General features: G+C 34.0%; 1 protein-coding gene and 1 long non-coding RNA gene across 2 annotated transcripts in view; one reads left to right on the top strand and one right to left on the bottom strand.

Annotated features, from left to right (window-relative positions):
• Positions 1-2,084: 2,084 nt before the first annotated feature.
• The window catches only part of LOC123705476 (protein obstructor-E-like), a 58,727-nt gene continuing 33,412 nt past the window's right edge, over positions 2,085-27,399 (bottom strand). The window contains exons 3-6 of the mRNA XM_045654263.1: positions 15,452-15,691; positions 13,180-13,368; positions 5,758-5,987; positions 2,085-3,076 (exon numbers count right to left, since the gene is read on the bottom strand). Coding sequence (XP_045510219.1) covers positions 3,005-3,076; positions 5,758-5,987; positions 13,180-13,368; positions 15,452-15,691 — 731 coding nt within the window. The 3' untranslated portion in view covers positions 2,085-3,004. The remainder of the gene's footprint in view (positions 3,077-5,757; positions 5,988-13,179; positions 13,369-15,451; positions 15,692-27,399) is intronic.
• Positions 6,943-20,042, top strand: LOC123705485. Its single transcript, XR_006753310.1, has 3 exons — positions 6,943-6,957; positions 17,837-17,840; positions 19,972-20,042. It is a non-coding gene; the product is annotated as an uncharacterized LOC123705485 (long non-coding RNA).

Raw genomic sequence — 27,399 nt, 5'->3', positions numbered from 1 at the left:
GTTATCAATTCGGCCTGTATATTTCTGTTTGCTTTTTTTCACAGTTGACTTTGTGGTAATTTTGAGATTAAAACCCGTTAAAATTAAAAAATGGTGTAGCCTACATATGAATTTACAAGAAGAAACAATCTCAATAAAATATATACCTTGTAAAAGTAAATAGGTACGTTTTTTTCAGTGCTATATTTCGAAATCTTGTCTTTTTTGGACGCCGAAGGCTATTTTAATGTAGGTACCTACCTAAATTATTTATAATGCTTGATATTTGTATGATACATATAAGTATTCAATAATTATTTTAAACCAGAATTAACAATACTTGTATGTAGGTATACCTACTAAATTATTTTTAAAACGATAAATTAAATTAAATTAAAAAACACAAAATATGCAAAAATAAATTAAAATTATTATTATACGAACATAGAACCTCCTTTTATATATAACCTTTTTGTTTTAGGATGAAAAAGAAAATAGTTTGACAGGCTTAGTGCTTGACAAAGTGGTAAAGTCACGTATCGATAAAAATACAATAATTATTATAATATCTATCTTTTTCTTCCCTAATATTTACGTAATTATGCACATAAATTTAAACAAGATTTTTTAAGGTTTCCATTTTTTAGATTTTCGTGCTCTTCTAGATTGCGTAAAAAATAGATGCGGTCTTTAAGCAGACTGGACTCCTAATAGGTACTATTTGTAGCTATCATTTTGGTAGAAAATATGTCAACATAATTTAAAACTCATACTGCCATATCTATAGAAATTAAAAAATAGTCTCTTTTTAACTTGTAGTCAGATACGATACAGATAAATATATTTATTGAAAGGGCTACAAACTGAAACAATCGATATTTATTTAATGTGAAATGACATCACTTTAAACTTTTTTCCATACTATATTCAAAATCTGTGGATGTGTCACCCGCTACTATCGATCCCCCTCAATACCCTCGAAAACACGCTTTATGGGGGGGGGGAGCCATTTCGAACATTTTGTATGAAGTTTCCTTACTGTATGTATCTGTATATTGTGGTAATATGTACATTGAAAAACATAACACTCCCTCTGTTGTAGGTAGTTAATATGTCATACAAACTTTCTTACGTTTCTTAAAATATTGTTCAATTATTCCGCCCGTGGCTAAAAACCTATTCCCATTCCCGTTCCCGTGACATTTCCGGGATAACCTATCCTATGTGTTAATCCAAGTTACGCTCTATATGTGCGCTAAATTTCATTGTAATCGGTTTAGTAAAAGAGTAACAAACATACATCTAACATTTTTAATATTACCTAGTAGGATTTTTTTACCGCTTAGATAGAGGACAACAAAAAGTTTTTATTAAATTACTCGTTAACGAAGAAACTTAATAACCCAGAGGCCATTCGGGTTTAATCATAGTCTTTGTAAGAAACAAAATAATTTAATAAAGAATAAGCGAGAGAGAACAGTCCCGCCTTAATGCCCCATTAACGCAATTTAATTATGTTTTGTTTACAAGCAATTAATAATTTCACCTTCAAAATAGTATCCATAGTAACGAAAGTTAAAAATAATGGCAAAACAAATTTAGACCGATACTGGCGTGGAAATCACTTTTAAAAAGGTATATTTGATTTTCAGTCGATAGAAGAACACCCTTTAAAAAGTATATTTTGGTTCCATCGAAGAAAAACTATTTTTTTAAGGTTAATTACAGACTAATATAAATGCAGAAGTATTTCTGTCAGTTTATTAGACTTTCACACTTAAACTAGTAAATCGTTTTGATGATATTTAGTGCAAAGATAGACCTCTTGACCTTAGAATAAAACTTACTTCTATATGAACTACTTGTTTAAATAAAAGAAGAGCATGACAAGATTCAAAGATACCAAAATTGTCTCCTTACTCTATGACGTGACGGCATTACCATGCAGCGACCTTGGAATTTAACTCTCAATGCGCCTAAAGTCGTTTCACTTCAATAAACTTGAGGGAGTGAAATAGGAGATTTAAATACGCGAACGTAGCCGCAGGAGCAGAGCTAGTCAAGTTAATTAATAAAAGCTTATTCTAAAATAAAACAACCAATCATTAATTTATAAAGTACTTTTATTTAACTTAAAATTAACTTACTCTTAACTAATGAATATTGTCCGTTAATTGAGTATTTCTTTGACAAATCATTAAGAAGATAATTTACATATACTCTAGATAGCCTAAACAGCATTTTCGTTTCAAGAACGAACGTTTGAATCGCTTCGGTTTTTTCATTAGTATCATTGAAAATGACTTTTATTTCGTGTATGTAACGTATCAATAACTCAGATATATTTCATAAATATGTGTGTTTGTATTTCTTTTAAAAGGTTCAACAACGTTTTGACCCGAAATGATGTGAAAAAATGTCTCTAAAATGAAACTGTTGGTCTTTGAACTATTTGGAAATGAAACCGCCACGGTTCAAACTGTGGTTCAAACGCACGTTGATAAAACGCCTAAACAAATACGGGTGGGGAAATTTATTAACATATGGAATATGAGAAGTTGGAAAGTAAAGATGGGAGAAACGATAAAACTTTTCCCTTTAGCCTTTGGAGTAGCATACTTCGTTATTAATCACCAAGATGAAAGAAAGTTTGCTATAAAAGACTTTTAATAGACTTTGCATATTGGAATGTTCCTACTCAAAATATTTTAGGGTTTACAAATGTTTATTTTAAGAGAAAATTCTAGAACTAGTGTTTTAAGAAACTAGGCTCGATCAATTTCCAAGTAATCAGCAAAGTAAGATAATGGTCCTGATCTGGTCTTATAATAAATAATATTAAATAGCCAATTATACCTTCATTTCTATTACAAATAAAGAAGTCTAAAAATAGAAGGGATACCAATAACCTCACATTCTCAATACATCTCAATCAACTCTATTGCTCGTGTATTTTATATCTATTGGAGATAGATTTAAAGTCTAAATTAGATTTGGCAATAAATACGATGCCTTTGGATAATCTTTAGTTTCTGGGTCTCGGGCGTTGGCCGTCCAGGTTGTATTCCTTGCTTGGCCGGTTGGACTTGTGCGGGTTCTGAAATATTAAAAAATGTTATAAGAATACATATTTTCAGGATATTTTAATAGAAACAAACACATAATTAAATTAAACGAAGAGCCGAGCACACGTATCATAAGTGAAACTTCTTTGACAAGATTTAATTTACCAAAATCATCGCCTTACTCCATGAAGTGACCTTGAAATTTTACTCTCAATGCGCCTAAAGTTTCACTTCAAAACTTAAATAGACCTGGTTTAAGCCCAGTCGATAAAGTCATGGTTTAACTTTAATACAGAGGTTTAATCTTGTTCTTAGCAATAGATAAGTTTACTTAAAGTAAACTTAAGATGGACAATAGTCCTTGTCTATGGTTTAACGGTAAATCATGTTTTGTAATTAGACTTTAAACCATGAATTAGATACGTTTTAAATCCGGTTTTTATAAAGATGGTTATTAATTAGCTTTACAAGCCTTGCTTTTAATAAACCTCTATATTTTACGAAATATTCTATCAGTTTAAAATTTTTGACCCATTTAATCCATACTAATATTATAAATGCGAAAGTAACTCTGTCTGTCTGTCTGTCTGTCTGTTACTCAATCACGCCTAAACTACTGAACCAATTTGCATGAAATTTGGTATGGAGATATTTTGATACCCGGGAAAGGACATAGGCTACCTTTTCTTGCGAAATATGTACCTCGGGCGAAGCCGGGCCGGACCACTAGTAACAAATAAACTTTACTTTGAAAGCTCTCAATGCTACTACTACGGCTGGTTGCTACGGGTCGTATGTTTATATTTGAATAGCTTTTAAAACTTTCGTAGATAGGCTACAAGTCAGCAATTTCATCAAAATACGTTCAGCAGTTTTTGCATGATTTAAACAGTTACAAACATACATCTATAGCATTCATCTATTAATAATATAAAAATGAATCACAAAATGTGTTGGTATGCGCATAACTTGAGAATGGCTGAACCGATTTCGATAATTCTTTTTTTATTATATTCCTTGATGTACGAGAATGGTTCTTATGAAGAGAAAACGTAAATATGTACCACGGGCGAAGCCGGGGTGGACCGCTAGTATAATATAATAATAGCTCTAGAAATTCTTAACAGAGTACTCTCAAGTATTATAAACTTGTCGACAAGTTTTGCAGTCTTTGGTTTCAAGAGTTTGTCTTGAGTCTTTAGGTTAGTCGTTGTTTGTAAGAATTTTAATATCTCTGAGGGAAGTCCATAGGTTTTATTTTGTTTATTTTTCTTTGTATGATAGGGAAGCGCTTGACCACGATCTCGCCTGATGGTAAGCTGAGATGTGGCCTAAGATGGCGCACTTCCCTAGAAGGAAGGTACCGATTTCTTCGCTTGAAGAAATTAAACTCCTTAGCTTCGACACACCGGGCATGAAGTATGTAATAAAGAAACTAAGGATTATTTTACTTATAAAAAATCTATGAATCTAGACATTTGTAAAGTTGTCTTCAATTTAGTTATCAAAAGAACAGCTCAAGAAGGGAGAAAGTGTTATTTCTCAATTTCTTTTGATATTGTACAGTTTTTCTATGAAAAAAATCAAGTTGAACCTACATACCATTAAAGCAATAAAAATTAATAAAGATATCACCCACATTCATTGTGATAAGGGAACTATATAAAGGGACAATAAATCCTCTTCTGGTCCTTAAAGAAATATATCTGGAATCGTAAAACATTAATACGTAATAGATTACGTGCCTTAAAAGGGCTTTATGGGATATTCAATTGGCTGGACGGATTTGGAACGATACCTTATTTTGACGATGTGGCGGGTTTTATTGGTATTCCTTAGATATTTTTGATTTGTGCTCTGGTTCTACTCCTATCACGATTTCTTTTTAATAACTCAGCCCCCGGAATCACAGACACAATAGAAAATCTATTGTGTCGTGCACCGATCGGGCCGCTGGGGCTCAATGGATTAACCGATTTGAACATTTTGTTATGTATTTTATATATCACTGTTGTAAAAGTGTCTCTGTTCATTTTTACTCTGGCACTTTTCATTATCTTAATCTCTGAAAGAGGTAATCTCTGATTCAGACACGATAGGTCTGCATATAGGTACCTATAAATTTTAAATGTCTTGTTAGATTATTCAGTACCTACGTCATGGATTTCTATTAGATTTAATAAAATCTAAAGCCAGAAGAGGGTTCTGCATGTATTAATAAAAAACGAATCAAAAAGTCACAGTTCGTAATTTGTTTTTGATTTATTCTTTGTTCAGAAAAATACGAGAAGAAAATTTAATTATCTCAATGATATTGCATTACGTAGAATTGGATGTTGGAATTTAATCAAAGTGCAATCCACTTGCTTTATTTAACGATGCATTTTGAAATACTGGATTAATACAATATGTTCACATGATTGTTTTTACTCAAAAATAGTAATTTTCGAGTATACCTGTATGAGTTTTTTAAATTATTCTCCCAACTTCTGTATTGTTCATTTTTATTTTTTCCATATATGCTATACTAATTATATTTAAAATATTTACGAGCAGCGTCCAAATACCAGAATGGTGCGGCAGCTATGGACATCCAGTGGTTGTGGGCACGTCACCACGCAGCGCAGCGAGTGGAGGTCGAAGATCAGCATTGCAGGACAGCTTTAAAACTAGCCAAGTATTGCCAAGTCTACTCAATATCTAAATAACGAACCTGCTCTTGCCGTTGCGCTTGGCGCTGTTCTTCCTCCTCTGGTGGTGGTCCGGTGGTAGTTGGAATGTCACACTCTTCTGTGGGAGGAACTACGCAGCGCAGCGAGCGGCGGTCGAACACCAGCATAGCGGGGCAGCGCTGCAGCCGAGGGTAGCCGCCTTGGCACTGCCAGTAGCGGTTGCAGGACTTGCCAAGTGGCACGTTGCCGTTGGGGTCCTCGTTGCAGAGGGCTGAAATATTATATGTTAAGGTTAAATCTAAATTATTTAAGGGCTAAATCTTCATTTAACTTTTTAATAAATAAAACGAATAGGTGACTGATTGATCTATCAGCACACAGCCCAAGAACAGATCATGCCACAATGATAATATTTCCGCTAATATTCATTAAATGTAATTCCATAAAATATGTAATGTACCCCATTCATAAATATGTTCATGTCTAATGGGAAAAGACCATTAATCTTTTGTTAGACCATTATCACCTCATCACTTCAACTAAGTAAACAACCTTTATTCTCATCAATCTAATACCTTAAAAACCTAAAAAATATTCCGACCTTTAGAAGAAAAGCAATTAACATAAAAGCCTTTCTTTGAACCTTGACTACTTTTTACAGAATCTACAATACGTCATATGTGATTATTCCATTTTTATAATGGATAGACTTTTTAGCATGTAAAATGATTAAATTCCACAGTTCCATGTAAAGGGCATTATTTTAAAATTCATGTTGTTTAATATTCTATGCGGCGTGCGTGGAAAGAATTTAGGGAATTGAAGGCAAAAGAGGCTTCGTACCGATGTTCACTCCTCCGAGGAGAAATCTTTGAAAGAAGAACTACTTGCTATGCTTACTACTTGGAAAAAGGATCAAGATACGACATTCCAAGCTATGAGAACTGAAATTGCTGAGTTGAAACAACAGTTAACTGGAATACAAAACCAAAATATAGAATTAGAAAAGTCTATCAATTTTTTGTCACAACAGTATGAAGATATCAAAGAAAAACTCTCTTGTAAGTTGTATGGATAAAGAAAGGCGTGAACAATTGCTACACATTTCTACTTTAGATAATAGAATTGATGATATGCAAAAAAGGCGAAGTTCACAGTTTTGGAGTTTCGTAACTTACCTCAAGCACAACAAATAAAGTCTGAGACACAACAAGATTTATTTGATATTGTTCAAAGAATGAGTAATGCATTAAATATCGAATTACAAAAATATGACATAAAGGATATCTTTCGAATTAAGGGAAAATCTGGTAATTCAACAATTATTGCAGACTTTACATCCGTGTTAACTAGAAATAACATTCTAAGTGCAGTGAAACAGTATAACAAAGATAACTCACAAAAATTAACCTCCTCGTCTATAGGACTACCTGGTCCAAGCTCACCAATATTTGTATCTGAGAGTTTAACAGACAAAGACAGAAGGCTATTTGCTGTAGCGCGTAACAAAAGTAAAGAATTAGGTTTCAAATTCTGTTGGACTAATAAGGGAAGAATTTTTGTGCGTAAATCTGAAGGTAACCCTCGCTATGAAATTAAAACGGACTCTGATTTGTTAAAGTTAAAGTCAACCTGACTATATCACTTGTGCCAATTTACATTTGTAGTGTTTAGTTTTCCAATAATGTATTTTAAAGTCTTTGATATATTTTTAATGTACTTTTCTCAGTGTATCCAAATCCTTACCACAATCTTTCAACATTGTAAAAGTATTTTACGTCTACCCGCACTAACTCACATAGGTACTTATTACATTCCGTACCCTATTGCAATTACAGAAGATACAGTTACCATGTTTAACTACACAAATCGTAAAATTATAAATTTCTTCATCATTCAAAACAAGCGTTTAACATTACAGTTTGAGTGCATTATAATATTATTTGTAGCCTTTATAGCCTTCAATAGTTTTGTGGTGACATTACATATATATTACACTAAAGTCTTATTAAATCATTTATTTGAATTGCAGTTTGTTAAACATCTAAAACAGATTTCGGTCTCTTCACTAATACTGTGGTATAATATGTTTGGCAAAAAATCAACGAAGTTAATTATGGATTTTTATTTGATACTAAATACAATAATTATAGATTTTTCAATTGCTTTGTGTTTGGTGGAAATTAAAATTCAGTCATCTTCATCATGTGTGTTCGACGGTTACGGGGCCTTGAGATTTAATTTTATAAATCATGATATTTCTGGTAAGTCAAGTTATAACCTCATTTATCATTTTTTATTCAAAGCTCAGTTACATAAAGATAAATGTCGTCTCACTAGATTTTTGGTACCAGAAAATGACTTAAACTATACTTATAACTTAAAACAGTTTATGTTAAAAATCTATCGATCTAAGTTATTGGACCTGTTTGTGAGTATTTATTCATCTTACTCGAATAACTTAATTTTATGTCCAAATTATTTATTTGACACACAAATTGCATTTTATCAAATTTCCGTCATAAACTCACTAAGGATTAATTATTGTTTTCTGGTGACAAATTTTTATTCCGGCCTAATGCTCATCTGCTTTTTTACTGTGTTTGACACTTATGTAACGTATATAGTATTATTTTTTAAGGATCGTAAAATTAAAACCATTTATAATACACCGCTAACTAAAACTTATATTGTATATCGATTTACATTATTTATTTTGATTAAAATTATTGCGTCTTGGCTTGAGGTTTTTGTTGTAGATACATTGTGTATATTTTTATTTCAAATTCGCGGCGATTAATGACTACATAAATAATTTGGACGACACCTCCTTTTGTGAAGCTATATCTTGCTCCCCTGAGGATTGCTCCCACTTACTGTCTTCTGATAATAATCATCTTAACCTTACAATATTATCACAAATTATAAAAACACAATAAAAGATGTAAAAATCGTTGAATTTCATATTGACGAAGCAAACTGTTTGCTTATATATATTGGCTGTGATTTAGTTATATTAGCTTTATACAGACCCTATGCTTTTCTAGATCCCTCAAATTTTCTAGTCTCGTTGGATAAAGTTTTATCTGACCTAAAATCTTATCGGAATATTGTGTTGATTGGTGATATTAACATTGATATTAGGCCTAATAATACATCCAATCACACATCGTCTTACCTCGAAATTCTTGGGCACCACGGTCTTATTCCGGGCCACTCTTTTCCTACTCACGGACTAACGTGCCTCGACCATGCCAACATTAAGACCCGTTCTCCGGCAAAGATCTTTGTTTTGGAATCAACGGTTACCGACCACTTTGCTATTGTATTATGCTTATCACAAAAAAAACGGAAAGTAGCGAATGACTCTCTTTGCACCAAAATAAATGAAGATAAAATAACTTCTGCTCTAAACTCAATTGACTTTCACCCTGTTCTTTCTACCTTAGATGCCAATCAGGCAGCAGACGTATTTATAGAAATTATCACCTCTGTTATTTTATCCTGCTCTATTGTCCTTTCATTACCCCGTAGACGTAGGCCTCTCAAACCGTGGGTAACTCCAGGATTATTGAGATGCATGCGTCATAGAGATAATCTTTTCAAAAAACATAAAAAATCCCCAAATGATGATTTATTAAAGCTGACCTATAAGAGATATCGCAACTTTTGTAACGCGTTATTACGTAAAGCTAAGATAGATTATGAGAAACTTGAATTTGCTAAGGCAGGCAAAAACTGTAAACAATTGTGGAAGGTCATTAAATCTGTTATTGATTCTAATAAACCGCAACTTACAGCTCACAATCTAATATCTAAAAATGAATATACCTCTATCTGCGCCATTAATAATTATTTTGCCAATGTTGGAAAAAACTTAGCGGAAGCAATCCCGTCTTCTCAACATAGCTACGTTGCTCCTGCTCACCACTCTGAATCTTTTGTTCTCTTAGCGACGGATGACAATGAAGTCCAGAATATCATAAATTGTATCAAGAGTGACTCCTGCCCTGGATGGGATGGTATCTCGTCTGCTTTTTTTAAAAAAACATGTTAAGGTTCTTCTTGCCCCACTTACCCATATTTTCAATCTATGCCTTACTACCGGTACTTTCCCTAACGCTTTCAAAAAAGCCCTTGTGCTTCCGATTTTCAAGTCTGGGGACCGGAACTGTGTCGAAAATTATAGACCTATTTCCATTCTTCCAGCTATGTCCAAAATTTTAGAAAAGATTATAAACAATAGACTCGTAAATTATTTAGAATGTCGCAAACTTCTTTCGCCTAATCAATATGGTTTTCGTAAAAATCGGTCTTCCACAGACGCCGTTCACAACTTAGTTAATCACCTTGTTTCACAAATGGACAAAAATAATAAATGTATGGTTTTGTTTTTGGATCTTGCTAAAGCTTTCGACACAGTTTCGATCCCAATCTTACTGACGAAATTGGAGGCCCTTGGAATAAGAGATCTTCAATTATCGCTGTTTGAGTCGTATCTCACTAACAGAACTCAATGTGTTAAAATTGGATCTCTTACAAGCTCCGAGCACCCTATTTCTTATGGCGTGCCACAAGGCAGCATCCTCGGCCCGAGTCTATTTTTAATTTATGTGAACGATTTGTGTGATATTAAATTGCAAAATGGTGCTATATTCTCTTATGCAGATGATACGGCATTGGCTTTCTCGTCTAAAACCTGGCTCGAAACTTATAATCTTGCACAGCAAGGCTTCAATTCTGTTTTACATTGGTTAGATAAAAATGTGCTGACCTTAAATGTCAAAAAGACAAAATTAGTAAATTTTGCAATACGCAATGACAAATCTGATATTAATCACCTCCAAATTTTAGTTCCTTCTATCATGAATCCATCGAGTCCAGCTGTTATCGAAAGAGTATCATCTATCAAATATCTCGGCATCATTGTTGACTCTTCGCTAGCTTTTAAGGAGCATATAGAAACTGTTGGTAATAGGATACGAAAACTTATGTACATTTTTAAGCAACTACGCTCATCAGCTGACATTTCAATTATGAAAATGGTATATATAGCGCTGTGCCAGTCTGTTATATTGTATGGAATTGAATCTTGGGGTGGTACATATAAATCTTATCTAATTCAGCTTGAACGTGCCCAAAGGGCAGCTTTAAAGGTTTGCTTTCATAAGCCTCGGTTATATCCAACAGCAGAATTATACAAACTATCTCAAGTACTAACAGTTCGCCAATTATTTATTCTTAAAATCGCGTTAAAACAACACAGTTCTACTCCTTACAATCCCCTTACTGAGCGTCGCAATTATTTATTAGCTCCGACAATTAGACTAAATACTTCTTTCAGTCACAGATTCTTTTTATTTCTTGGCCCTTACATTTATAATAAACTCCAAAATATTCTATCTGTACATTCTTTAAACTATCACAAACTGAAAATTTTACTTGATAACTGGCTACAGGGACTTTCATACGCTGAGACTGAGACCTTTTTAGACTCATTTATCTAATTCGTTCAAATTAAGATTTCAGATGTTTACCACACGCATTCAAACTCACTCACACTTACTCACACTACACACTCACTCACTCGTCACAATCACTCACACTTCATCCGGGTAGACTTTTGCATGTTTAATTTTATTATTATTATTATTTTTTTTTTTGTATTATTTTTTTTTTTTTTATATTTTTTTGCTAATGTAACTAAAGTAATTTAATTTTTAAGCTACATAGTTTCTTTCTTTGGCTTAATTATAATGTTCTGTTCATCCGAGTGGTGGAGACCTGGTGACCTGTATTACAGGTTTTACACCTACCACAGGCACCAGCTTTCTACACCTTGTATATGTTGCCTGTATGTATAATATGTATTGTAAAAGGAAGAAATAAATAAAGATTATTATTTATTATTATAATTCTGAGACAATGGGTATTTTTGTGTTTGATTGTTATTTATTTAAATAAGTATTATATTATAAAGAAGGTACCTAAGTTTATTTATAGTAGTGATACCTTTATGATAGGTAGTTTTATTTTTTTACAAGGTGACCCGTCACACCTTTGCACAGCTTTTTTTTATTTTCTGTAAACATAAAAAAATTGTGTCGTCAGGTTGTTTAAATTTATTTATATTGTTAAATTTGTGAGTCGTACAGGTAAAAAAATACTAATAGTTCAGGATACATCGCCCATTTTTGCAAGTGACTATAACTATCAAGCTGATTTTCCGTTTGTAGCTTTATTTTGATGAGACACCGAATAATTTCGTGTACGAAACTCTCGATTGTGGTAGCTAACAGAGATAACAAGGATAAAATTTTTTGATTTGATGGTTCTCAAATATTTATTACGCAATTTGTAGGACAATATGTCTGTTGAATTATATAAACATTAACTAAGTGAAAACAAAAAAATCAGCTTGTTAGTAATCATTTATGATGACCTCGTTATCGATACACTTTGGAAAGGGGGACTCTTTGAACAAACCATAGATTTTGTAGGACAAATATTTTTTCGAATAATTTAGGTAATTATCTTGAGATTGAACAAAAAAAAAATTCAGTTAGTAATAAATATTTGAGAACCATCAAATCAAAATTTTTTATCCTTGTTATCTCTGTTAGCTACCACAATCGAGACTTTCGTACACGAAATTATTGGGCGTCTCATCAAAATAAAGCTACAAACGGAAAATTAGCTTGATAGTAGTCACTTGCAAAAATGGGCGATGTATCCTGAACTATAAAGGAACTTGGATATCATGAAAATTGGTAGAGCCGTATCGTACTTGTGTTATAAACAGTAACTGAGAAACATACCTCTACCAGTATGTTTCACATCATGTTTTTAAATAAACCAACAACTTTCGGTTAACTATTCCCCATTTAATTTCTCATTTACAGAGTTAATTAGCTGCGACTGCTATTTCCAACTTTTGTGGTTTCTTTCAACTCATTAATCATTATAACTTATTATATAAGTACAGTATAACAAACTTTTAGGAGAGTTGCGGTAAATAACTGCAGAGAATTACAACTTCTTGCTTAAAGAACTATGATCAACTTTCCTCTAAGTTGTTTATCAAGCATTGCTTTGTAAACATCAAAAGTAATCTTCATTGAGATTCTCTTACCAATATTTTCAAAGTCTTCATGTATTTGAGAAGCCTCTATCCTTTGCAAAAATATTCACACATTCAGCCTTTGTGCAAAATATATATTCCAATTTTTAGCACTGCTTCGTATAACTATACCAGCTTGTTACCAGTATACATATATTTCCATGTTCAATATATAAATCTATCAATTTAATTACTGCATATTATAGGTGTATTATTGTTTCACCTCCACCATTAGGATACACAGTTACGTGAGAACCCTATCTCCCAGTCTTGCAACAAACCAATATCAACCTTATACGTATCGCTTTACAGTATATTTCCACAAACAGATCCAAATACTTACGATGTTTCTGACAGCCGTCTACATTCTCTGGCCAGTCGCAGGAATGAGCGTTCTCGTTATATAGCAGACCGCCAATGCAGAGCTGTTCTGTTGCTGTACCGTTCCAGCAGGTCCAGTATCTGGTGCAGGAGGTCTCGTGCCCGAAGATGCCGTATAACCAGTCACAGTGCTCAGTGCCGAGAGGTGGATCTGCAAGAGATTGAGAACTTAGCATTTGGAAGGACCATTACAGGATAAGTAACTACACCACCAGTGTTACTAGTGTTAAGGTGATGATGATCATGATACTTATGTCCTACCCATTTATTTGGTTGAACATAAAAAATGCAAAGACATTATGCTAGCTAGGAGAAATGTTACTTATGACCAAGGGTTTAAAGCTGTTATATAATTCAATAGTTTACCGACTGTACATTTCGAATTGGTGTAAAAATAGTATTTGCTAGCTTCCGCCCGCGACTCCGTCCGCGCGGAAGAATTAAGAAAAATTCTACATATTATTTCGGGATAAAAAGTATCCTATTTTACGCCCAGTATAATAAGGTATAATTATACCAAGTTTCATCGAAATCGAACCGTTAGTTTTCACGTGATGCCTTCACGTCATACAGACAGACAAAAATTTATTTAATCACATATTTGGTTTTGGTATCGACCCACCTCTGCTATTTATTTTTTCAATATTTTCAATGTACAGAATTGACCCTTCTACAGATTTATTATATATGTATAGATGTATAGATTTAAAGGTTACAAGCCTTACCAACTTGGGTATACAATGACTATGACTTATGACTTTGAATTTAAGATAGCTTTTGTGTACATATACTGACAATGAATAAGATTAAATTAAAGGCTTATAAATATCGTCCCCATCACATGCTCTCCATTATTATAATGTAGATAACATTTCAATGCTTTAGATCGACAGGGGATGTTTAGTTTTCTCTGGTAACATATGGGGAAGATACACTATTTTTTGTATTTCCAACTGGGAATCAAACTCAGAACCCCTCAGTTCTACGCTTAATTATTAATTACTTCAAGGAGACGATCGAGATAGTTGAGATCTTTGGATAATTATTGATAGCTATCCATCAATAGCCTCCCAATTGAGATAACAATTAATTAACTAGATATCGGTATGACGTAATATTATTAGAACAAGTTGTATAGTCTGTGAATAAACCGAATAGTTTATGGTAATTATTATTTGTTATAATCTAGGCGAGTTACTATGGTCTATTTCGCTCTCTACTATTTTTGGCACAGGTACTTCTATAGCATAACGACTTTTTGAGACTTCAGTTGCGCTAGGCGGATTTCTAAATAAGCTAACTTTGTAATCCTAATTTAAATAGAAATATTAAGCTATTGCAGAGCTTCTATCGCGGGCGTTGAGCGCGGGGACCGAATCGAGAAATTCCGTAACGAAAAAACCTCACGCTCCCCACTCCGACGGGCGGAGGTGTGGCTTGAAAGCATAGATAGCATGCAATAGCTTTACCGCGGCAGTTCCCGAGTGCCACACGTCGTTTTTTTCTACGAATTTCGGGATCAATACTAAATGAAACGAGTTCTTAACGAGTCAAATACTACGGTCATATACGCCAAAATTATAGGTATATGTCATAGACAGATATGTAAAATAATACTGCGGTCGATAACCACATTTCCAACAAATTTACGTGTGGATTCAATGAACCACAATTTCTAGGTAAAGTTAAATATTATTAGTTATATTATATTCTACGAATTATGATACCACTACTTTGAAAACGTGAATATTATATAAATAAATATAACTTCGCTTTGAAATAAAAATGGTAAAAATATTAAGCGTAAGTCAATGAACAAACTTAATAAATTCAGCAGGAAACAATAAATAGTAACAATAATTACTATTTTTCCCTTTTTACGACCTCTACTGAAACGTCCAGCGTCATTGATAACCACGGGCATTCTTATTCAGTGGTCCGTTTGTATCACAAGTCAAAGTAAAACATATTTTAATCAAACACCCTGTATATTAGAAAAAACCATTTCCTTAAATAATCCATCTTTAAACTAAAAATTTAAAACTTTCAAATAAAATAAAGAATTATCAAAATCGGCAAACCCAGTCAAAGCTCTGAGTTAACAAAGCCAAAAAATAGAGTCGAATTGAGAACATCCTTTTTTAAGCAGTTTAAAAAGCATTACTCATCTGTATTTTACTGAACAAACAAAACTAAACACTAAACAAAACTAGTATATATTGAAGCATACTCACTTATCTGTACTTTAGGGTACTCGCAGTAATTAGACCTCCACGGGTAGTCACAGCCTTCCGTCACTCCTCTGTGCTTGCCCGCGAAGACCAGACCGTTTGGACAATCATACTGCACCGCTTGACCGTTCTCACACTCCCAGTATTTGTCACAGTACTTATCATCAGCGGTGACGCGGGATTTCAGCTTGCAAGGATCCTCTACTTGGACGGACGCGACGATTGTGATGGTGGCCAATAGTGCTGTAAAAAAAAGATACAAATAAGTAAGAAAAGTAGGAAGACCACAGAGATACATACGACCACTCTATATATAAATTAAATAAATAAATAACCCTGGATATTCCACACAACGTAATCCGAAAGCTTCTGACATAGAAATTTTTAATTTACTTTTAAGCTTGCCTTTCATTTTATTCATATTAATTAATCACCCAATAAAAACAAAAAATTGATACTAAGAAAATTAAAAATATCTTCGTGCATATGCAATTTCTTCGGGTTTAAAAAATATTTTTATTTATTTTAAACCCGCTGTATATCATTAGATAATGTTACATTATTATAGTAAATTATGTAATTAAATATTTTTAGAAGCATATTCTCACAAACTCAAAATTATTTTTTACTAACACCCAAGCTACAGGATATTTTTGTTTCTTTGTTTTTGTATTTATATTTTCATATAATATAATATTGTATGCATTAAGGTATTGATATCTTATCGCGTGTTTAACAACCGAAAGGCCTTAGGTTTGATCCCAGTGGAGACAAAATACTGATTACTTACATGCCTACAAAAAATTAAATTTGACCTATTTTAGGTAGTTAAATCTATGAAATGAAAAAAAGAAGGAAGTAGTGCAACTATATAATATTTTATTTAAACTGCCTGATGTCAAAAAATAATCCAATCTTTCCAATTTATTATACGACATAGATAATATTCATGTTCATATAATTCAATAAAAGCAACTTATTACAACACTAATTAAAATGTAATTGATGCTCAAAAGGAACGAGATGTAAACCTCGAAATAATGAAACAATTTGTGATATCCCAATTTTAATTTCGATCTTGTAATTCACTCTCCCTTGCCCTTTCATTAAATACAAAAATAATGAGATATAAATCCCTTGACTAATTTTTCCCGCCTCCTCTAATAAGGGAGGTAATATTTTTGAACCCTAAACAACATTTGTTTGTTTCGAAACTCACAGAAATAGGTAATAATTATACATGAATTAATTTCAATTTGAATTTGAATTTAATTTGAATTTAATGAAATTTAGTTGAGGCGAGAAGTAAAGTTTTAACTTTTATAAAATAAAATAAAAACTACAATTATGTATGTATTAGTATTTTGGGTATTTTCTTCTATACTTAATATATAATATTATAAAGAGGAAAGGTTTGTAATTATGTATGTAGGTATGTATGGTTTTCACGCATAAACTACTGGACTGATTTTGATGAAATTTGGCACAGACAACGTTTAGACCCTGAGATAGAATATAGGCTACTATTTTATTGCAAAATATGTACCACGGCGAAGCCGGGACGGACCGCTAGTAATTAATATTTTAAAAAGTACAGTTTTGGTCTCTTGTTTGTAAATAACAATTTAACTCGACAACAACTACACTATTTTAAAATCCAATAAATGAAATATTATGAAATGAAAGATCCTTACCGGTTAGCGTAGACTTTATTATCAAGCTTTTATATTAGCTACCTGTATGTTTGTATGTAACCGACTCTTTAAGACTCGATTTTGACCCACTTTAAAAGTACAGATTTAATTCAAACTTTGTACACTTAGCAAGAATCGGTAACAATACAATAATTTCATGATTTTATCTTATTACAGTGTCTTTTTTTTAAGCTATTGCATAGCTTCTATCGCGGGCCTTGAGCGCGGGGACCGAATCGAGAAATTCCGTAACGAAAACCCTCACGCTCCCCACTCCGATGGGCGGAGGTGTGGCTTGAAGGCATAGCATGCAATAGCTTTACCGCGTCAGTCCCCGAGTGCCACACGTCGTTTTTTTTACTTATTATATTTTATTAATGTTTTAAACAATCGAGTAAAAGTCGTTAGCATCTGGCTTGTAATTAAGGTGGTTGGAGAGGATTACCCTAACGACTAAAACAATAAAATGCTTGATGAGAGTTTTTGCTTCAAAATGTGTTACGAATTGAGTAATATTTTAAAATAACTTTTTACTGAAAATCATATGAAAGTTCAATGAACCGCATGATTGTAATCTTTGTAACAATGGAGAAAGTACTCCAATAGTTGATGAGTTTGACCTTTGATCGCGTGTTTTTAAAGACAATCGATTATTTGCAAAGTATATTCAGAGAATCGTGTGTGATAGATAGAGTATTGTGACTTTGAGTGGTCGATTTCTTCCGTACCTAGGTACCTATTGTTATTCCCCCGGAGACAAACAAAAAAATGTCTCATATATCTCTTATATAAAAAAACAATAGCGAGTTTTACTTGCCCATTACAGAAAGATTTAAGTGCTAAAATCTATTCCATCCTATATTGACTGAATGTCTGCTCTTTAATCTGAGTCTGATTTTAGCAGATAAAACCAGTCAATAAGGATATTAACTGACGCCCTTTGTCAATAACCTTAATAACCCGTCAATAAGGATATTGACTGGTTCAGGGTTTTGACTGTAACATATACATCTACCCATGCCCCGCACTTCCCAGTTAAGTCCCCTACACGGGATTTGACTTTGTCTTTAAATATAAAAAAGAGCGTGTTGCCGAGCACACGTGTAAAAAGTGAAACTATTTTGGCAAGATTCAAAGATGCCAAAATCGTCGCCTTACTCCATGATGTGACAGTATTGTCATGACGCGACCTTGAAATTTTACTATCAACACGCCTAAAGAGGTTTCACGTCAAAAACAAATCTATTTCTTCTTCGTATATCCTCTCTATTTATAATTGCATATTGTAATTAGTGATAACTAGCTTCCGCCCGCGACTCCGTCCGCGCGGAAAAATTAAGAAAAATTAAGATTTATTTTTTTTCTACGTATTTTTCCGGGATAAAAAGTATCCTATTTTATGCCCAGGATAATAAGGTATACTTATACCAAGTTTCATCGAAATCGAACCGTTAGTTTTCACGTGATGCCTGAACATACAGACAGACAGACAGACAAAAATTTTTTTAATCACATATTTGGGCTTGGTATCGAATATCGATCCAGTAACACCCCCTGCTATTTATTTTTTCAATATTTTCAATGTACAGAATTGACCCTTCTACAGATTTATTATATGTATAGATGATTGCATAACACCACATAACTGTTGGTGAAAAGAGTTTGTATAAACAAATGTGTATGTCAAATACCTATGTGTCATCTTATAATTTCTCTCTTCCGTCTTTACCCTTCGTACTACGCGCATCGTCTAATAAAGAATCTTAAGTTTATTTAACAATCTTTGCTTTTTCCTGCCCAAAACCCATCAGGTTATGGGCCCAGGACGTTATCTTTGCTCTGTATATAATTATTTTTGAGTTTTGGCAGAATAAAAGTAATTTTATAAATAAACTAAAACGCCCGTCCATACATGTAAAAATGGCGACATCGACATCGGTTTCGACTTTAACTCCTGTGGAGAAGTTGAGCGGCATAGAAAACTACAGTAATTGGAAGTTCCAACTGAAAATGCTACTCATTCACGAGGACTTATGGGACGTCGCGTCGTTTCGGAAGATAAAACTGAAGATGTCAAAGATGCGGCTCATATGAAGAGATCTCAGAAAGCTCTTGCTAAGATCTGTTTGTCAGTAAAGCCCTCGGTTTTTACGCATGTAAGGAACGCAGAGACGGCGCGGGATGCATGGATTAATTTGCAAAAGGCGTACGAAGACAAGGGGTTGTCAAGGAGACTGAGTTTGCTTCGTCTTTTGTTTGCAACAAAATTATGCGAATGTGAAAGCATGGAAGCTTACGTTGCGAAGATTAGCGACCTAAGTCAACAGCTGAACGATATTGGTTCACCTCTGGAAGATGATTTCGTTGCAGTTCTCTTACTGAGTGGCTTGTCGCAAGACTTTGATCCACTCATAATGGCACTTGAAAATTCTAATATCAAGTTGTCGAGTGAAGTGGTCAAAACGAAGCTCATGCAGGAGAAGCAACGACGTGATGAAAAAGGTGACACGAGTTCAACAGCTTTGGTGGCGGCACGTAAGAAAATCAAATGCTTTAAGTGCAAGAAGCTTGGTCACTTCTCGAGGGACTGTAAATCTGTGAAACCAGTTAAGGCGGAGAGCTCAACAAACCAGTTACTATTGACAGCATTATCAGCTTGTGTGCAGAATGATATATGGTTAATAGACTCTGGTGCGAGTAGTCATATGTGTCATGACAAGAATATACTAAATAACTTTGTTCCTGGTTATGTGTCTGAAGTCAAGGTGGCTAACGGTGAAAAATTATTTACTGCTGGTCGTGGTGATGTAAAAGTAAATTTAAAATTAGGGCTAAACTGTACATTATAGGGCGTGGAGTTGAGAGTCGTAAATTTTTTTGTGGTTAGCTATTATCCTATGGAACCTAAATCTGAAATTTCACACTACGAAAACTTTTAGTTTTTGAGTCACGAATTTTTGAAAATCGGAAAATTTTACTCCATTTTAGCTTTGAAACGCGAACTTACTGTTATGACAGTGTCAAATTGACATACAGCGATTGTCAAACGCGTTTCATTTCAGGCAAAACATTTCTATCTAACAGAAAAATAATATAATTAAAATTTTATTTATGAAATTTGTATATTTTTTAACAACAACATTAAAAATAATTATTATTAAGTATAGTTATTGTAAAATAGATTAAATTAAATAAAATTATTAATATTCGCAATTTATAATTTAACAAATTAATTGTACGCTTTGTACCGTGAAAAAAAAAAAAAAAATGGCGCCATTTTCAGTTACCGTTCGTTTGCCGCTTTTCAGTCGAGATCGTTTCGTGCGTACTCCTGTTAAGCCCTAAAACAACGTAGCTACCATGGTGTCCTCGGAGTCTCAATGTTCCAGTTCCGCTTCTTCGCCTGAAAAGTTGAGAGTGCAAGTGTTGGACTCAAGTGAGCCGCTTGTCACGGCCTCCTTTTCATTGCTTTCGAGTAGTGCATCAGTTTTGGACTCTAGTGAGCCGCTGTTGGCTACAACTCCGCGAGTGCAAGTGTTGGACTCTTACGAGCCACTTGTGCTCCCAGTTTCATCGCGTCCTGGACCTAGCGGGCTAGCTATCGCTATGCCTGGACCTAGTGGGTTAGCTTCTGCTACGCCTAGGCCTATCCGAGATACATCTTCGCCTGACGATGTTGACGATGTCAACGAACAGCGACAACAGACAGGTTCCTCTGGCAGACGTGTTCATCTTTACGCTGATGAAATAAGGTATAGCTTAAAAGTTATTAATTAGTCATAGAGCTTATCATAGAGTATAAATGATACATTTAATGTTATTTTTATAGCTCACTTGCTTCAGTTTTTAAAAACTATTAAACTTTTAGTTTTAGTTATGAAATAGGTAGCGAGGAGCGAAGCGACGAGCGTGTTAGGTAACTCCTGAACTGCCGCACGAGCCGAGCGAGCGAAGCGAGCGTGCCGCGGCAGCGGCCGGCGAGTGCCAGAAGCGACTTTAGGGCGATTCTCACTCAAACAAAAAAAAAAAAAAACTACGTAGGTTAAGAAACTAAAAAGAAAAGCAGTTTACTATGAAAAGTGACGACCCTTTATCGATTAGACATCTAAAATAATGAAATTCATAATATCTATTACATTAAATCTGTCATATTTCAAATCAAAGAGCTAATGCAATATTACTAGAATTAAAAACTATTATTTTAATGTAATAATTTAATATTAATTGCTTCAGATCAATGTGGAACTGGAAAAAAATACACAGTAAACTTGGGACTCAAGAACAATGTTTACAGTTTGTTGAGGAGCGAGGAATGATTCCCAAGAATAAAAAATGCCATTTTCACAAAACTCCTATGTGTCTGGAAGCTAATGGGCAATTCGGAAGGTTTCGCTGCCGTAAGAGTAACTGCAGGTCCAAACCTGTTGCCCGTGCGCAAGGGACTTTTTTCGAAAATGTGCGCCTAAATATCTCTCTTGTGCTGCAAATTATGTATGCGTATAGTCTTGGATTAACTTACGAACAGACCCAAATTCAACTGGCCACCGATAATGACCCGGTGCTCTCAGCAAAAACAATAGCTGATTGGTTTAATTACTGCCGAGAGACGATCGTTATTTATGAATTAGAGCACCAAACGGGTCTTGAGAAAATCGGTGGACCAAACAAAGTAGTCCAAATAGACGAATCTAAGTTTGGCAAACGTAAGTATAATAGAGGCCGAAATATAGAAGGACATTGGGTCATAGGAATGATAGAGGATGGTCAAGATGATTTAAGACTAGAGGTATGTCCCGATAATGAGCGATCGGCTGATATATTGGTGCCACTCATAAAAAAACATGTTCGGGAAGGTTCAATAATACACACAGATTATTGGAAAGCATATTCAAGCCTTTCTGAACATGGTTTCATTCACAAACGTGTGAACCACAGTGATCCTATTAATAAGTTTGTGGCACCAGATGGGACACACACTCAACGTATAGAGAGTCATTGGCGAGATTTAAAAAAGCAATTTCGAAAAGAACACAATAAAATGGATTTCAACGACTGGTTGATTGAATACTATTTTAGAAGAAAGATAAAACTAAGTCATAAAGACACCTTTGAAGAGTTAATTAAAGCTATTTTGTATGTATATAAATGAATTAATAAATTATTACTTAAAACAAGTTTTTTTTTACCCTACTGTTATGATAGATATAATATGTATATAACCGAAACATTAAAAATCTGGGGGTAGGGGGGGGAGGGCTGAATAAATAAACACTCCGAACCCTAAACATACAAGGTTAGGTTAGGTTAGCTTTTTTTAATTGACTGAGCGTAGCGAGCGTAGCTTCTCAAAAAGTGCTAGAACCGACATTAAACCGACCGACCGAACAGACCCGAACCGAAATTAAAACCCAAACAGTGCTTTAGTTATAAATTGGATGTTAATTTGCATCCTTGCCAACTAAACAGTGTTAACAATCCAACATAACCTCAAAAACTACATTTGTAAATATCTCGAAAACTATTAATTTCCGGTCCCCCCCCTTAATAGGGGAAGTTCCTAGTACCCACCCCCCCTCCCTCCACCCCCCACCACCTCCAAATTCCACGCCCTATAATGTACAGTTTTACCAAAATTAGGCGTCAAAACAATCAGTGAAGTTTATCATGTACCGAACTTAGCTACAAACTTGTTGTCAGTCAGTGCGTTAACTAGGAAGGGTTTTAGAATTATTTTTAATGAAAAATGTTGTAATATATTCTATGGTAAAAAGCTAGCAGCTACAGCTGTACATAAAAATGGTGTTTATCAATTATAGGTATACCAGAATCTGATGGCAATTAGGGAAATCAAAATTTTGAGTGTGCAACCCTAGGGAAAATGGACTGAATGATCTTGATACTGCTTATTTTTTATTTTGTCCTCAATATCATTAGTCACATTACATAAGTGGACAATACTGTACTTAATAATGAGATATCCACTATATTATGTAGGTACATACTTACATGTATACCTAATATACAATTGTACATATTACTTTTATACAGGTAATACATATTATTATTTACACATACCTATATTTGTATATTCATTACCAGTATGCCATGTGAAAATATTGATATAATGATAACATAGATCAAAACTGCTTATAATTTTTTATAAAATAAAATAAAACTATGTTTATTTTCGTAAGTATTAACAGATACACACATTATAAAATTGACTTGGACAGCTTGGACTTGACGAATAGCCGTATTGGAAACTCCTGTAATAAGTTTTCATAAAATTATATTCTAATCAACAAACAATATTATAGTTACCTACATATAATATTTTTTAATTTAAAGTATCAAAACGGGTAAGTCAAATTTACCAATAAAATCTTCAAAATTGAAAATTGTGATGTGTTTGACCCTTCTTCATCGAATGTTTTTCTATACACATTATAAACAACACCTCTTGCTTGTGATCGTAGCGGCTTTTTCGACATTTTCGAAGATTTTTTAGACAAAATCCTATAAATTATTCATCAACTGCAAAAAAGACAAATAATTTGACAACCAATTTGATAGTTGTCAAATAAGTTGCCACATGAAAATCTTTTATTTCATAAATATAAATATGCCATCAGATTCTGGTAGACCTATAGAAACTGCAGAATCTGTTAGAGAGCGTGATCTGTGTGTGGTAGGATGTGGTGGCTGTTCTATGTTTTCAGGGAATAGTGTAGAATCTGCAACTACCAAGGTAAATACAGAAGCTCAAGATTTAGTGCAGAAGAAAGCATCTGAGAGCTGTAAGAAAGAAACTGAGCTGAGTTTCCAGGCGGCTGCTAACTCTGTTACGCAGGAGACATGGCACAGGAGACTAGGACATCTCAATATGAGGAGTATGCATTTGTTAATGAAAGGTATGGCTAGTGGTATTACTTATGATAAATCACAGTTCAGTCAATGTGAAGCTTGTGTTAAGGGGAAGCTTAGCAAATTACCTTTTCCTAAGAAGGCACAAAGTAGGTCAAATGAACTGTTAGGTGTTGTACACAGTGATTTATGCGGGCCTATGCCAGTGAAATCTTTCGGTGGTGCTAGTTACTTCCTCACGTTTATTGATGATTGTAGTAGGAAAACATGGATTTATTTTCTGAAAAATAAGAGTGAAGTTTTCGATAACTTCAAACATTTCAAGGCAATGGTGGAGAACCAAACCAATAGAAAAATAAAATTGTTGAGGACGGATAATGGAGGCGAATATGTCAATTCTATATTCCAGGAATATTTGAAGGATAACGGCATCATTCACCAGACTACCATACCGCACTCGCCTCAGCAGAACGGTGTTGCTGAGCGGGCCAACAGGACAATCGTCGAGAAGGCTCGTAGCATGTTACGAGACGCAGGCTTAGATGGGCAGTTCTGGGCAGAAGCGGTCAATACCGCTGTTTATTTGAAGAACCGGTCCCCTACAAAAGCAGTCTACGGTAGCACGCCAGAGGAAAAATGGACTAATGAGAAGGTGAATCTTAGCCATTTACGTATATTTGGTTGTGTGGTTTATGCCTTGACACAGAATCGTAAGAAATTAGATTCAAAATGTAAACCTTACATTTTTGTAGGATATTGTGAAAATAGTAAGGGTTATAGATTGATTGATCCAGAGAATCTCAGCAAAATTATTAAATCAAGGGATGTTGCTTTCTTTGAAAACAAATTCTATACAAAAAACACTGAAAAATGTGAAAATGGTGATTTTTTCATGATGATAAATAATTTACAGAATGAGAATTTAAACTCAAATGATTCTCATGTTGAAGTGGCACAGTCTGAAAATTCACTATCACCAGAAAAAGGGGAAGAAAATGAGATTGTAACTAATCCCAGAAGACAGTGTATTTTTGAGTTAGATGACTCTGACAGCAGTAGTTCTGTTGATCCTTCCGATGTCACTTACATTCCAGGTGAATCGACACTTGAAGATGCGATGGATACATCGGAATATGACAGTGCGTGTACTGCAATGCTGACCTGCATTGGAGATGAACCAGAGACAGTTCAAGAAGCTCTAGGAGGGGCTGAAGCTGTTCACTGGAAGAAAGCAATGGCTGATGAGTATCAATCATTTATTAAAAATAAATGTTGGACATTAACTGATCCACCTAAAGATCAAAAACCGATTAAGTGCAAGTGGGTTTTTAAGAAAAAGAAAGATCTTGATGGAAATCTAAAGCAGTATAAAGCCAGATTGGTAGCTAAAGGTTTTACACAGCGCTATAGAATTGATTACGAGGAAACTTTTTCTCCAGTGGTTCGATATTCCACTATTCGCATATTATTGGCTTTAGCAGCTGAAAAGCAGATGGATATCGATCATTTGGATGTAAGAACTGCTTTTCTAAATGGAGATTTGCAAGAAAAAGTTTTCATGGAACAACCGGAAGGTTATAAAGTAAAGGTTAGTGAGCATAAAGTATATAAATTGCATAAAGCAATTTATGGCCTAAAGCAAGCTTCGAAGTCTTGGTATGAAAAGATAAACCATGTGTTGGTTACAAAACTTTGTTTCAGAAGACTGTCCTCAGAGCCCTGCGTGTATTTTAAATCAAATGGTGAAGAATTAGTCATCATTGGGTTGTATGTGGACGATATATTATTATTTTCAACCAGAAATTCACAAATTAAAGTTGAAATAAAGAAGAAACTCATGCAAGAATTCGAAATGAAGGATTTAGGGCCAGCCAGCCATATACTTGGTATGCGCATCACAAGAAACCAAGATAATATCTATCTTGATCAGTCTAGTTACATAAAGAATGTCTTAGACCGTTTTCATATGACTGACTGTAAGCCAGCTCAAACTCCAATGGAATCGGGATTGAAACTTATAAAGGCTGATAAAAAGGAGGAGAATTTGGAATATAGAAATTTAATTAGTTGTTTAAATTATATTTCAGTTAGCTCCAGGCCAGACATCGCGCACGCGGTAAGCATGCTGAGCCAGTATAATGATTGTTATGATCAGCGTCATTGGAAGGCCGCGAAACGCGTACTACGGTATTTAAAGGGTACTGTAAACTACAAACTTGTTTTTAGTAGAAGTGGTCTAGACATCAATGGGTATATTGATGCTGACTGGGCTTCGTGTGAGGTCGATCGTAGGTCGTACACTGGGTTTGTGTTTCAAATTGGGAACTGTTCTGTATCGTGGGAAAGTAGAAAACAGCGAACAGTCGCTCTTTCTAGCACAGAAGCAGAATATATGGCTCTATCAGATTCTTGTAAAGAAGCGTTATTCATAAGAACTCTGTTGTATGAATTGTTAGGTAGGCATTGTTCTGTTACGATTTTTAATGATAACCAATCAGCACAAAAATTGTGTAAGAATCCTATGTATCATGCTCGTACGAAACATATAGATGTGCGGCATCATTTTATAAGAGAAGTTGTAAAAGATAATATTGTTAATTTGAATTATTTGTGTACTTCTGAAATGACTGCCGATATTTTAACAAAAATGTCGTATCCCGTCTATTTTGGCACAAATTAATTGTCAAAGTTAAATTTGAACTTATGGAGCGGAAGATTTCAATGAAATCGTGATCATTCATGATTATGAAATATTAATTAATGTTTGTACAGGCTATTAGCATAAAATTATTATTAATATTTTGATGACGTTCAAGATAAAATTCAATTAATTAATTTTGAAGATTCGGAAAATGGTTGAGGTGGAAATTCTTTGTTTATTTTGTATTAATATATGGGGTGTGATATCTATTATAAATTACTAGCTTACCGCCCGCGGCCTCGCCCGTTTTGTCTAAAACCTAATAAATTACACACGAAAAACTTCCTCTTGAATGACTCTATCTATTAAAAAAACCGCATCAAAATCCGTTGCGTTGTTTTAAAGATTTAAGCGTACAAAGTTTGAAAAAGTAGGTAAAGATTGTAAAATTTTTTAGAACTTTATATAATACGAACTATCTGAGAACAGAGGTCGTATAAAATATATTAGTCCAGTTGTTTAAGAGATATAAGTAAGATACTTACACAATATCAAAGAATGATTGACAGAAAAATAAACTGTTAAATGTAAAAATATTGTATGGGCTGCTGAGTTGATATGATATCCCGGCTCATGAGTTGATATGATGATTGATAGTTTGATAGGATGATGTAAAACCAGTTATAGCAGTTATAGCTTTTGATCACTACTTTATTGTTGATTAATATAAACTAATGATGATAATATGATAT

The sequence above is a fragment of the Colias croceus genome, chromosome 2, assembly GCF_905220415.1.
Source record: "Colias croceus chromosome 2, ilColCroc2.1".
NCBI lineage: Eukaryota > Metazoa > Arthropoda > Insecta > Lepidoptera > Pieridae > Colias > Colias croceus.
This window is presented reverse-complemented; position numbering and strand designations above follow the sequence as displayed.